Here is a 14,809-nt window from a genome sequence, read left to right as displayed (position 1 = left end):
GACAGGGGGAGATCACACAAACTCCACTCACTCTGTAGGACAGGGGGAGATCACACAAACTCCCCACATTCTGTAGGACAGTGGGAGATCACACAAACTCCACACGCTCTGTAGGACAGGGGGAGATCACACAAACTCCACTCACTCACTCTGTAGGACAGGGGGAGATCACACAAACTCAACTCACTCTGTAGTACAGGGGGATATGACACAAACTCCACACACTCTGTAGGACAGGGGGAGATCACACAAACTCCACTCACTCACTCTGTAGGACAGGGGGAGATCACACAAACTCCACTCACTCTGTAAAACAGGGGGAGATCACACAAACTCCACACACTCACTCTGTAGAACAGGGGGAGATCACACAAACTCCACTCACTCACTGTAGGACAGGGGGAGATCACACAAACTCCTCTCACACACTCTGTAGGACAGGGGGAGATCACACAAACTCCACTCACTCTGTAGGACAGGGGGAGATCACACAAACTCCACACACTCTGTAGGACAGGGGGAGATCACACAAACTCCACTCACTCTGTAGAACAGGGGGAGATCACACAAACTCCACTCACACACTCTGTAGAACAGGGGGAGATCACACAAACTCCACTCACTCTGTAGAACAGGGGGAGATCACACAAACTCCCCTCACACACTCTGTAGAACAGGGGGAGATCACACAAACTCCACTCACTCTGTAGGACAGGGGGAGATCACACAAACTCCACACACTCTGTAGGACAGGGGGAGATCACACAAACTCCACTCACACTCACTCTGTAGGACAGGGAGAGATCACACAAACTCCACTCACTCTGTAGAACAGGGGGAGATCACACAAACTCCACTCACTCACTCTGTAGGACAGGGGGAGATCACACAAACTCAACTCACTCTGTAGTACAGGGGGATATCACACAAACTCCACACACTCTGTAGGACAGGGGGAGATCACACAAACTCCACTCACTCACTCTGTAGGACAGGGGGAGATCACACAAACTCCACTCACTCTGTAAAACAGGGGGAGATCACACAAACTCCACACACTCACTCTGTAGAACAGGGGGAGATCACACAAACTCCACTCACTCACTGTAGGACAGGGGGAGATCACACAAACTCCACTCACACACTCTGTAGGACAGGGGGAGATCAAACAAACTCCACTCACTCTGTAGGACAGGGGGAGATCACACAAACTGCACACACTCTGTAAGACAGGGGGAGATCACACCAACTCCACTCACTCTGTAGAACAGGGGGAGATCACACAAACTCCACTCACACACTCTGTAGAACATGGGGAGATCACACAAACTCCACTCACTCTGTAGAACAGGGGGAGATCACACAAACTCCCCTCACACACTCTGTAGAACAGGGGGAGATCACACAAACTCCACTCACTCTGTAGGACAGGGGGAGATCACACAAACTCCACACACTCTGTAGAACAGGGGGAGATCACACAAACTCCACACACTCTGTAGGACAGGGGGAGATCACACAAACTCCACTCACACTCACTCTGTAGGACAGGGGGAGATCACACAAACTCCACTCACTCTGTAGAACAGGGGGAGATCACACAAACTCCACTCACTCACTCTGTAGGACAGGGGGAGATCACACAAACTCCACACACTCTGTAGGACAGGGGGAGATCACACAAACATCCCTCGCCATGACCCCCCCTCTCCCGTGTCTCAGCTGTGCTCAGCGCTCCGTCGTTCACCCTGAGGCTCGACAAACTGACGCTGGGGAAGGAGGAGGAGGGCGATGGTGGTGGTGAGGAGGAGGAGGAGGATGAGGAGTGCGGTGTTGTGGGTGACGATGAAGACAACGACGATGACGATGTCCGTGACGGCGGTGATGATGACCGCCGTGACTATAACGTTGAGGTCGATGGCGACGACTTCGACGACGATGACGATGTCCGTGACGACGACGATGACGACCGCCGTGACGGCGGTGATGACAATGGCCGTGACGGCGGTGATGACGATGGCCGTGACGGCGACGATGATGGCCGTGACGGCGGTGATGACAATGGCCGTGACGGCGGTGATGACGATGGCCATGACGACGATGATGATGACCGTGACGGCGGTGATGACGATGGCCGTGACGGCGGTGATGACGATGGCCATGACGACGACGATGATGACCGTGACGGCGGTGATTACGATGGCCGTGACGGCGGTGATGACGATGGCCGTGACGACGGTGATGACGATGGCCGTGACGGCGGTGATGACGATGGCCGTGACGACGACGATGATGGCCGTGACGGCGGTGATGACGATGACCGTGACGGCGGTGATGACGATGGCCATGACGGCGGTGATGATGACCGCCGTGACGACGACGTCGAGGTCGATGGCGACAACCTCGACGACGGTGGTCCTGGGGAGGCTGGGGAGTTGGAGGCGGCGGTTGACGGAGAGCCGGAGGTGTGGAAGCTGTCGTTGTTGGTCTCCGTTGGGCGTGGGTTGAGGACGCTGGTGTCCCACGACGTGGAGTTCCACCATCAGGTTGACATCTCGACAAGAGGCGGCGTTCGACGCACGGTGAGAGGTTGCCGGAGTTGTGACGGGGGTCGGGAGGTTGTGGCGGGAGATGTGTGTGGTTGGGTGGGTGGGTGGTGATGCTGCTACTGATGATGATGATGATACTACCAATGACACTACTACTGATGATGCTACTACTACTGATGATGATGCTGTTGCTGCTACTACTGCTGCTACTACTGATGATGATGATGCTTACTGCCAGGAGCGCTTCATCGGATGCCGGTACCAACACCAAATGATGCTTCTGCCGGGACGGGAGGATGAGTACTGCGTCCGCGTGAGAATGGTAGCCGACTTGCCACGGTGGAAGGCAGGGGAGTGGTCTCCACTGTCGTGTGTCTCCGTCTCTCCACCACACAGCACCGTGGGTGAGTGGGTGGCTGAGTGAATGAGTGAGAGGTATTTTTGTGCGTGTGAAGTGGGTCTCTGTGTGAGTAGTCTTGTGGATCCCTATGAGTGGTCTATGGGTCTCTGCGTGAGTAATCTATGGGTCTCTGCGTGAGTAGTCTATGGGTCTCTGCGTGAGTAGTCTATGGGTCTCTGTGTGAGTAGTCTATGGGTCTCTATGAGTAGTCTATGGGTCTCTGTGTGAGGAGTCTATGGGTCTCTATGAGTAGTCTATGGGTCTCTGCGTGAGTAATCTATGGGTCTCTGCGTGAGTAGTCTATGGGTCTCTGCATGAGTAGTCTATGGGTCTCTGTGTGACTAGTCTATGGGTCTCTGTGTGAGTGGTCTATGGGTCTCTATGAGTAGTCTTTGGGTCTCTGCGTGAGAAGTCTATGGGTCTCTATGTGAGTAGTCTATGGGTCTCTGTGTGAGTAGTCTTGGGTCTCTGCGTGAGAAGTCTATGGGTCTCTGTGTGAGTAGTCTATGGGTCTCTGTGTGAGTAGTCTATGGGTCTCTATGCGAGTAGTCTATGGGTCTCTGTGCAAGTAGTCTATGGGTCTCTGTGTGAGTAGTCTATGGGTCTTTGTGTGAGTAGTCTATGGATCTTTGTGAGTAGTCTATGGGTGTCTGTGTGAGTAGTTTATGGGTCTCTATGAGTAGTCTATGGGTCTCTATGCGTAGTCTATGGGTCTCTATGAGTAGTCTATGGGTCTCTGCGTGGTCTTCCCACCCAGCCCCTCGTGTGGGTGTCGACACGGACGGCCAGGTCACGGCGGTGGTCGGCCAGAAGGTGGCGCTGCTGCGCTGCGTCCTGTGGGGAGCGGCCGTGGTGGTGGTGCAGGCCAACTGGCTGAAGGCCTCCCGTGACGACGTCTGGGCGGGGGCCAATTTGGCCGCGCTCAGCCCGCTGCACGGCACGGCGTACACCAACTCGTCCCTCGCGGGCCGACTGCGGTTCCGTGTTGGGGGGCATCCCGGCGACGTCTCGCTGGAGCTGCTGGACGTGCAGGCTGGCGACGGGGGCCTCTTCCTCTGCCACGTGGCCACCTTCCCCCACGGCAACTACGAGGGGAGGGTCAGCCTCTCTGTCATCGGTGAGGATTGGCACTGCCCCACGCAGAGACCCATAGACTCATCACGCAGAGACCCATAGACTCATCACACAGAGACCCATAGATCCATAGACTACTCACACAGAGACCCATAGACTCATCACACAGACACCCATAGACTACTCACACAGACCCATAGACTCATCACACAGAGACCCATAGATTCACACAGAGACCCATAGACTACTCACGCAGAGACCCATAGACTACTCACACAGACACCCATAGACTCATCACACAGACACCCATAGACTACTCACACAGACACCCATAGACTACTCACACAGACACCCATAGACTACTCACACATACACCCATAGACTACTCACACAGAGACCCATAGACTCATCACACAGACACCCATAGACTATTCTAGATTTAAAGCTTTCGTGACTGCTAGGATCCATACTCTTTGGTTCTATTGGGTAAAGTCACGTAGGTAAAAAATTAAATAACAAAAAAAACAACCATTGGAAAGATGTTCTAAATCGAACTAAACATTAAACTAATTTAAATGGTACAGTATATTTTTTCAAGTAGTGGTACCCCAAACTTTCGCAGCTCTTATAAATTCCCTTTTCACACCATCAATAGGTAAATTCCCCCTCCCCCCCCCGCGCCAAACGGCAAGTCCACCGGCACGTACACCACCTCTTTTCTAAAATCGGCCAATCAAATACTAATTTTTATGCTAATTTCTTTGGCAGGACACCTTGTTTGCTCGCACACAGTTTAAAGGTCCGCGGTCTGAGCGTGGTTGTGTTTCGCTAAATTCTCCTGTTTGATTTGTACTAGGTGCCTCGGTGAATGTATATGCTCTGACTTTAACATAGCTATTTCTGTGACCAGTTACAAGCTAATCACTCAGCTATTTCATTGCTAAATTCTATGCTAATTCCTTTGTCAAGGCACTTGGCCTTTTTCTTCTCACACAGCTTAAAGGTCGTGATCTGAGCGTGGCTTTTTTCACTCCAGCGCTGTCCTCCAGATAGTCTCGTCCCTTCACCTGATGAAGGCCGCTTGTGTTGTGGCCGAAACGTCGTGATTTTTGTTATTTTATTTTTTACCTACGTGACTTTACCCAATAGACCCATAGACTACTCACACAGAGACCCATAGACTCACACAGAGACCCATAGACTACTCACACAGAAACCCATAGACTCATCACACAGACACCCATAGACTACTCACACAGACACCCATAGACTTCTCAGACAGAGACCCATAGACTCACACAGAGACCCAAAGCTCATTATCTTCTGCAGATGTAGATGCCACTGGTTCTTCACGTTCTGCAGATGTAGATGCCACTGGTTCTTCACGTTCTGCAGATGTAGATGCCACTGGTTCTTCACGTTCTACAGATGTAGATGCCGCTGGTTCTTCACGCTCTGCAGATGTAGATGCCACTGGTTCTTCACGTTCAGCAGATGTAGATGCTGCTGGTTCTTCACGCTCTGCAGATGTACATGCCACTGATTCTTCACGTTCTGCAGATGTAGATGCCGCTGGTTCTTCACGCTCTGCAGATGTAGATGCCACTGGTTCTTCACGTTCTGCAATGTAGATGCCACTGGTTCTTCACGTTCTGCAGATGTAAATGACACTGGATCTTCACGTTCTGCAGATGTAGATGCCACTGGTTCTTCACGTTCTGCAGATGTAGATGCCACTGGTTCTTCACGTTCTACAGATGTAGATGCCACTGGTTCTTCACGTTCTACAGATGTAGATGGCACTGGTTCTTTAAGTTCTACAGATGTAGATGCCACTGGTTCTTCACGTTCTGCAGATGTAGATGCCACTGGTGCTTCACATTCTATTGATGTAGATGCCACTGGTTCTTCACGTTCTACAGATGTAGATGCCACTGGTTCTTCACGTTCTGCAGATGTATATGCCACTGGTTCTTCACGTTCTACAGATGTAGATGCCACTGGTTCTTCACGTTCTACAGATGTAGATGCCACTGGTTCTTCACGTTCTACAGATGTAGATCCCACTGGTTCTTCACGTTCTGCAGATGTAGATGCCACTGGTTCTTTATGTTCTGCAGATGTACATGTCACTGGTTTTTCGTATTCTGTTGATGTTAATGTCACTGGTTCTTCTCGTTTTGCAGATGTAGATGCCACTGGTTCTTCACCTTCTGGAGATGTAGATGCCACTGGTTCTTCACCTTCTGGAGATGTAGATGCCACTGGTTCTTCACGTTCTACAGATGTAAATGACACTGGATCTTCACGTTCTACCGATGTAGACGCCACCACCGCCGTCTGTTGCACGCCGGTTGAACTCACAACTTTCGGTCCAAACAGGCAACTGGACACACGAACAGGTTTGTTTGCATCTCTGAATGTTGCATGCGTGTGTGTCCATGTACCTGTGTGCGTGCATGCATGTGTGTTAGTGCGTGTCTGTCCGAGTGCGTGTGCATGCATGTCTGTCCGTGTGTGTGTGCGTGTGTGTGTGCGTGTGTGTGTGCGTGGGGAGCGGTAGTGTAGCGGTTAGCGCGCTGCGCTATGAACCTGGCGACTCGGGTTCGATTCTCGCTCGCGGCCAACACCAGTGTTAGTGCGTGTCTGTCCGAGTGCGTGTGCATGCATGTCTGTCCGTGTGTGTGTGCGTGTGTGTGTGCGTGTGTGTGTGCGTGGGGAGCGGTAGTGTAGCGGTTAGCGCGCTGCGCTATGAACCTGGCGACTCGGGTTCGATTCTCGCTCACGGCCAACACCAGTGACGATTATCTGAACCGGTCCCGGGCCTCCCCTAGGTCGACTCAGCCTCAAATGAGTACTTGGTGCGGTGTGTAAACATTGCCACTAGGGAGACAAAGGCGGTCGGGCGTGGTGCTGGCCACCCACCCCCTCGTGTACCGTTCCGGCCTTCATAGGTGCTCGCTAACAGCACTTGCCCCTACAGTCTGTTAAGGCTATACGGGGGATCTTTGTGTGTGCGTGTGTGTGTGCGTGTGTGTGTGCGTGCATGTCCGGCAAAACAACCCCCTACCTCCTCGCGGTGCCGGACGGGCAACTCTGTCGTGGACAGTGCTGTGGGGGGAGGTCCAATTGTGATTGGCTCCTCCCCTCATGGCATATGTGTCCACCACAGGGGCTAACGGGGGCTCTGGACAGGTGCGAGGGGCTGGTAACCCCTCCACCTTCAATTAATTACCACTAAACCGCGAATTAAGTATATAACTAATAAGCTTGTGCCGGAGGCCCCGGGGGGCCAGGCGTCTATGACGTCTCCTGCCCAAACCCCAATTGCCGGAGCCAGGAGATTGAATATCTACCCTCGGGGCTCCTCCAGAAACAACGAAAAACCACTACGGGTAGCCACGTGGAATGTTCGAACGCTCACTGCGGAGGAGAGGCTGCCACTCCTTTGTCGGGAGCTGGACCGGTACCGCCTGGATCTATGTGGCATTCAGGAGGTCCGGTGGACCGGCTCTGGCTCCTGCCACCATGAGGGGTGGACAGTCCTCTACTCGGGGCAGCAGACTGCCAAACAACAGGGTGTGGCTCTTCTTTTGAACAAAAGAATGAAGGGGGCGTGGGAGCGTGGCGGTGAGGTGTGGGAAGCTGTAAGCCCCAGGCTACTTTGGGCTCGCCTTCCCATCAACCGGAGACAAGGAATGGTGGTCGTGGTTACTTATGCCCCCACCGAAGATGAACATCCGTGGAGGGATGCAGGCAAAGCCGATGAGTCAGATGCCTTCTATGACCTCCTGTCACAGGTGCTGGCTAAAGTGGCCCCTTGGGATAGAGTCATCATGTTGGGTGACTTCAATGCCTGAGTTGGTCATTATACTGCACCTGGTCTGGAGTGATTGGAGGGCATGGGCCAGATCAGCTCAATAACAACGGTAGGAGGCTGCTAGATTTTTGTGCAGCCCATGGGCTTGTAATTACCAACACGTTGTTCCGGCATCGGCGCATCCACACAACATCATGGATGCATGCCGGGTCCAAGCAAGAACATCTGCTGGACTACATAGTGACGGACCAGCGGATGCGATCCCATGTCCTTGACACCAGGACCGACCGTGGAGCTGACCTGCCCTCTGCCCATCGACTAGTCATATGTAAGATGCGCCTGCCATTCTTCCACTCTGGTGGTGGGTGTACACCCAGGACTCCATTCCAACCTAAAGTGGCCTGGTCTCACTTATCTGATGAAAGTTGCAAGCGAGAATTTCATCATCGCTGGCGGCTGGGATTGGCATCGTCCCCGACTCCTCCTGATGTCGAGGGTAAATGGGCGAGGTTTAGGACTGTGACTCATGCAGCTGCAATGGCTGCTTTGGGTACGTGGTCCAGACCTCCCCAGAGACCCTGGCTGACAGAGGAGGTGTTCAGGATGGTCGAGAAAAAGCGACAGGTCCACTGTCATCGGCTACAGAATCCCACGTCAGAGAATGAGGAGGCTTACCGCAGCCTTCGCTCGGAGGTTCGGAGAGCCGTGAGGCGCTGCAAGGATGGGTGGTGGTCGCGGGTTGCTGAGGAGATGAGTCTGCCTCAGTGGCCCGTGATCACAAATCTCTATTTAACTCCATCAAAAAAGTAATCTGCAGCGCCACACCTATTACCATCATTAGGGGAAAAAACGGTGACCCAATCTCCGACCCCCAGGAACAGGTTTGCAGATTTGCTGAGCATTTCTGTGAGGTCCTGGGGGAGGGAAAATCCCTCAGCCAGGAAAACATCGTGGCACAAAGCGAGGATGACCCTGCTGAGGCTGCGGTGCCTCAAATATTGGAAGAAGTCACCCCCTGTGAGTGGCTGCCTGAGGTGCCATCTGTTGAGGAAGTACTGAAGGCGATCCGGAGTCTGAGACTAGGAAAGGCAGCGGGCAGAGATGATCTCCCAAGCGAAATGCTGAGGGAGGGCGGCGTTTGTGCACAGACTGCCCTATATGACATCATAACAACAGTCTGGACCACTGGACGGGTTCCGCAGTTACAGTCTGTGCGGGGGACCGCACAGACTGTAACAACTACAGGGGCATCTCACTCCTCAGTGTGCCGGGAAAGGTCCTGGCAAGGATTATTCAACATCGCCTTGCCAGGCACGCTGAGGAGAGGCTTGCGGAGCCCCAATGCGGTTTCAAGAAAGGGCGGTCCTGCACAGATGCCATATTTTCTGTCCGTCTGCTACAGCAGAGGTGTAGGGAATTCCAACAAGACCTACATCTCTGCTTTATTGACCTGGTCAAGGACTATGATACCATCAGTAGGCCTGGGCTCTGGGTTGTTTTTTGTGCTTTTGGAGTACCTGAATCTCTGCTCATAATTATTAAGGACCTTCATGATGGTGAACGGGCCCGGGTAAAACTACGTGGCCGGGAGTCAGAGTCATTCCCTGTACACCTTGGGGTGCGACAGGGATGTCCTCTGGCTCCCACATTATTTAACATCTATTTTGACCACGTAGTTCGTGAAGCCTTCAATAGCTGTACCGGGGGAATCTCCATATGGTACAGATATGATGGGAGGCTGGTCGATGCCCGGGTGCGGTCAAGGGATGGCTCCCTATTGCTCAACCACGTTATGTATGCTGATGATTTGGTAATAGCTGCTCATTCAGAGGAGGAGTTGGAGACGCTGCTGCTGAGACTGGAGCGTGCCACTAAGAGGTGGGGCCTTACCATCAGCCCCACCAAAACTAAGCACCTGCCTGGGTATTTTGTACCATCGGACACTCCACCCCCACAACTCCAAATCGGTGATGGGGCAGTGATGGGGCAGTTGTGGAGAGAGTGGAGAGTTTCCCATACCTGGGCAGTGTGCTTATGACTGGCTCCTGTTTAACAGCAGAGGTCTCCGAATCAGTCGAGCGGCAATATCTTTTCATCGGTTGCGTAACGCTGTGTGGAAGCTACCTGGTCTGTCGCTCCGCACTAAGCTTCAGGTCTTCTCGGCCACGGTCATTCCCTCCCTTCCCTACACTTGCGAAACGTGGACCCCCCTAATGGAACATCTTCGCCGGTTAGAAACATTTAGGCTGGCCTGCCTACAATCCATCCTGGGTTTAACCAGGCTGGATTGTGTGAGGAGCTCACAAATCCTTGAAAGATCTGGACAAAGTCCCATCGGTGAGCTCCTCCGGCAGGCAAGGCTGCGTTGGCTGGGCCATGTAGCCCGCATGCCCAGCCACTGCATGCCGAATCAGCTTTTGTTCGGCCGGATCGAGGGGGCTAAACGGGCGCGGCACGGGCTAGAGAAGAGATGGAGTGATGTGGTACAGGAGGACGTGGAGCTGAGTGGACTTGCCGATGACTGGTACCAGCGGTGTCAAGATCGGCCTCTGTGGAGGAGGCTCGTGAAGGACGCTACTAGGCAGTTGGAGGCAGTCGCCCTCCAACAACAACGGAGGGCGGAGGAGCGACGCTCACAACAACGAGCGGAGCGCCGGGTGGCTAAAGCACAGAAGGTTGCCACAGTAGGGGGCACAGGTGGTGCATCAGCCAGTCATCTCAGTCAGTCGACCCGTGGCACCTGGGTCTGCCCCGTGACCTCCTGCCAGCGGGCGTTCGCCACTTCACGTGGCCTCAGGGTGCACATAGCCTGGCACAAGCGTCGTGGTGATGTCACCGCCACTTAGTGGCGAATGGCGGTTGTTGTTGGTACGTTTCCGTGTGTGTGTCCCTGTTCTGGCCACCCATCCCCTCGTTTGTCACAATCACGGCCTTCACAGCTGCTGATACTCGCTAACGGCACCCGACCCGACCGTCCGCCGGGGCCTTTACGGGGGAACTTTGTCTCCGTCCGTCCCTCCGTCTCGCTCCCTCGACCCGCAACGCCCGGGTGCGAGCGGCACGAGCCTCAAAGCGCACCTAGCCTGGCACGTGTGGTCATCGCGGCGGTTGTCGTCGTCGTGCTACGGCGGCACGCTGACGCCACGCGGGGGATCGTTGTTGTGCCACGCAGAGAAGGCGGCCGCGGCGGGCCGGGCCAGCTGGGCCGCTCCGGCCGCAATCCTCGCCGTGTCCCTCGCCCTGGTGGCCACGCTGCTGCTGCTGCTGCTCTACCGCCGCCGCCGCCGTCAGCAGCAGCATTGGCAGGAGCCCTGGGGCCCCACGTGAGTCGCTCGCTTCTCTCGGACGTCGGGCGGACGTCGACGGTGCCCGCGGAGTCATCTGTGTGACGACCTGCCGCTGTGCCCCCCCCCACCACCCCCCCCCCCCCGCTACCCCCCCACCACCCCCTCACTACCCCCCCACTACCCCCCCACTACCCACATGCGTGCAGGGAGGATCCCCCCACTCTCCCCAAGGCACCGCGGAGAAATGCGGAGGGTGACCGTGGCTACGTGAGTGTAGTGTATAGTGTAGTGTATAGTGTAGTGTGTAGTATAGTGTAGTGTATAGTGTAGTGTATAGTGTAGTGTATAGTAGTGTATAGTAGTGTGTAGTGTATAGTGTAGTGTATACTAGTGTAGTGTGTAGTGTAGTGTATAGTGTAGTGTATAGTGTAGTGTATAGTGTAGTGTGTAGTGTAGTGTATAGTGTAGTGTATAGTGTAGTGTATAGTGTAGTGTGTAGTGTAGTGTATAGTGTAGTATATAGTGTAGTGTATAGTAGTGTAGTGTATAGTAGTGTGTAGTGTATAGTGTAGTGTATAGTGTAGTGTGTAGTTTATAGTATAGTGTATAGTGTAGTGTATAGTGTAGTGTATAGTAGTGTAGTGTATAGTGTAGTGTATATATAGAGACACACTTAGACTCGACCTAAAGCTTTCGTGACTGCAGGAATTCATTTTCTTTGGGTCTTTCGGTAAAGTTGTGCCCACTTCGTTTATGACCCTTGGGCTACACCCAACTTTAAAACTTTAAAACAGCCTGCTGCCTGCTCAGCAGCTTTCTTACCCCTCGTTTCTCCTCCTGATGACGATTGCCCATAGACTCACCACACAGAGACCCACAGACTCACCACACAGACACCCATAGACTCACCACACAGAGACCCATAGACTCACCACACAGAGACTCACATACTCACCACACAGAGACCCACAGACTCAACACACAGAGACCCACAGACTCACCACACAGACACCCATAGACTCACCACACAGACACCCATAGACTCACCACACAGAGACTCATAGACTCACCACACAGAGACCCATAGACTCACCACACAGAGACCCATAGACTCACCACACAGAGACCCACAGACTCACCACACAGAGACCCATAGACTCACCACACAGAGACCCACAGACTCACCACACAGAGACCCACAGACTCACCACACAGAGACCCACAGACACACCACACAGAAACCCATAGACTCACCAGACAGAGACCCACAGACTCACAACACAGAGACCCATAGACTCACCACACAGAAACCCATAGACTCACCACACAGAGACCCATAGACTCACCACACAGAGACCCACAGACTCACAACACAGAGACCCATAGACTCACCACACAGAAACCCATAGACTCACCACACAGAGACCCATAGACTCACCACACAGAAACCCACAGACTCACCACACAGAGACCCATAGACTCACCACACAGAGACCCACAGACTCACCACAGAGACCCACAGACTCACTACACAGAGACCCACAGACTCACCACACAGAAACCCATAGACTCACCAGACAGAGACCCACAGACTCACAACACAGAGACCCATAGACTCACCACACAGAAACCCATAGACTCACCACACAGAGACCCATAGACTCACCACACAGAGACCCACAGACTCACAACACAGAGACCCATAGACTCACCACACAGAAACCCATAGACTCACCACACAGAGACCCATAGACTCACCACACAGAGACCCACAGACTCACAACACAGAGACCCACAGACTCACCACACAGAGACCCATAGACTCACCACACAGAGACTCACAGACTCACCACACAGAGACCCATAGACTCACCACACAGAGACCTATAGACTCACCACACAGAGACCCATAGACTCACCACACAGAGACCCACAGACTCACCACACAGAGACCCACAGACTCATCACACAGAGACCCATAGACTCACCACACAGAGACCCACAGACTCACCACACAGAGACCCATAGACTCACCACACAGAGACCCATAGACTGACCACACAGAGACCCATAGACTCACCACACAGAGACCCACAGACTCACCACACAGAGACCCACAGACTCACCACACAGAGACCCACAGACTCACCACACAGAGACCCACAGACTCACCACACACTGTGCGTGTTGTGGGGATGCTCCGTGTGTAGTTGCTAACGCTAGAGAGTGGCAACAAGGCGGATATGGAGCTGCACGAGTTGCCACCGCAGCCTCAGCACCAAGACAGCGGAGCTGGCAGCTACGACTACACGGTGAGGAGGGGTGGGTGGCGAGCGAGCGAGCGGTGAGCGAGTGTCCGCCCACTACTTAGGCTGAGTGAGCGATCCACTTCTGGCCACCCCAGTGGGTGGGGGTGGGTGGGGGTGGGGTCGGTCACCGTCTCTCTAATTTATTCCGACCCCCGCAGGTTTTCACAGACGAAGATGACGACGAGGAGTGGAAGGAAGAGTTTTGAGAAGCGGCTCGGGGTGGGGCGGGGGGGGGAGGAGCGAGAGTGCTCCACCTTGCCGTGCTCCACCTTGCCGTGCTCCACCTTGGAGTGCTCCGCCTTGCCGTGCCTCCGGTTGCCAGGGGCAACGCCGGGGATTGTCGCTTCGCGAGCGGGTGAACCCCCCCCCCCCCCCCGAAAGAACCAAGAAGAATTGTTGTTGTTGTTGTTTGATCCCAACTGAGCGATGTTTTTCAGCATTGGGGGATATTTGCCTCGTGCCGGTTACAATCGGTGCCCCGAGTTTGGCTTTTCACTTTTTTTTTGGGTGGGGTGGGGGTGGGAATTTTGTTTTACGAAAGAGCTCTCCGTTAACCGGACGCAGTGTTTTTGTTATTTTATTTTAGTCTTCGCGACGGTCTCTCACCTCCCAGCGCTTTCCCCCGGCGTTGTGCCGCTGGACGGGAGGCGATCGGGCGTCGTGCCAGGGAGCCAGGGAGAAGGGGGTGGGGGGTGGGGGGAGAATTTAAATTCTCCCTCGCGTGGCTGGGGGTCGACGAGCGGCGACATCGGCACGGTCCGTCACGACGTCCGGCACCGAGAGGGAGTTCCGCGTGTTTATATTATTGTTTTGTCGGGGCGACAGGCGGCGTCACGATGGTGCGTACAACGCCGTGGGCCTTCGTGCGCCACGTCAGCGTCTCGGTTTTTTTATTTCTCCCCGAACCCGGCCAGTTTCATCGGCCGCTCCCGCGATGCCACGACACTTTCGTAGTTTGACGCTGTTGGTTTTCGGCGAGCCGATATCAGCCGGGTTAGATTGTGTGAATGAATAAATGCACAAATGTGGCTGTCGCCTGACGAAGCTGGTTGTTGTGATTGCTGGCGAAATGTCACGGTGTCCAGAGTGCAAATGTTGTTGCTTGGCTCGCTAACCCACCAGTGTGATGTGCTAGTGTACTACACTACACTACACACTACACTATGCATTACACTATACACTACACTATATATACTACACTATACTGTACACTACACTATACACTACACTATACATTACACTATACACTACACTATACACTACACTATACTCTACACTATACAATACACTGTACACTACACTATACACTACTATACACTACACGATACACTACACTATACACTACACTATACACTACACTATACACTACA

At 53.6% G+C, this 14,809-nt stretch overlaps 1 protein-coding gene across 1 annotated transcript in view; it reads left to right on the top strand.

Annotated features, from left to right (window-relative positions):
- LOC142908933 (uncharacterized) overlaps window positions 1-14,479 on the top strand; it is a 96,890-nt gene extending 82,411 nt beyond the window's left edge. The window contains exons 4-11 of the mRNA XM_076059607.1: window positions 1,723-2,582; window positions 2,788-2,953; window positions 3,707-4,066; window positions 6,210-6,425; window positions 11,016-11,166; window positions 11,337-11,397; window positions 13,341-13,442; window positions 13,598-14,479. Of these exons, the coding sequence (XP_075915722.1) occupies window positions 1,723-2,582; window positions 2,788-2,953; window positions 3,707-4,066; window positions 6,210-6,425; window positions 11,016-11,166; window positions 11,337-11,397; window positions 13,341-13,442; window positions 13,598-13,645 (1,964 nt within the window). The 3' untranslated portion in view covers window positions 13,646-14,479. The remainder of the gene's footprint in view (window positions 1-1,722; window positions 2,583-2,787; window positions 2,954-3,706; window positions 4,067-6,209; window positions 6,426-11,015; window positions 11,167-11,336; window positions 11,398-13,340; window positions 13,443-13,597) is intronic.
- Window positions 14,480-14,809: the final 330 nt, after the last annotated feature.

The sequence above is a fragment of the Petromyzon marinus genome, unplaced genomic scaffold, assembly GCF_048934315.1.
Source record: "Petromyzon marinus isolate PM22_M1 ecotype Great Lakes invasive population unplaced genomic scaffold, UKy_Petmar_22M1.pri1.0 PM_G_Scaffold_11, whole genome shotgun sequence".
In the NCBI taxonomy this organism is placed as follows: domain Eukaryota; kingdom Metazoa; phylum Chordata; class Hyperoartia; order Petromyzontiformes; family Petromyzontidae; genus Petromyzon; species Petromyzon marinus.
Note: the sequence above shows the minus strand (reverse complement) of the source record. Positions and strands in the feature narration are given on the sequence as shown.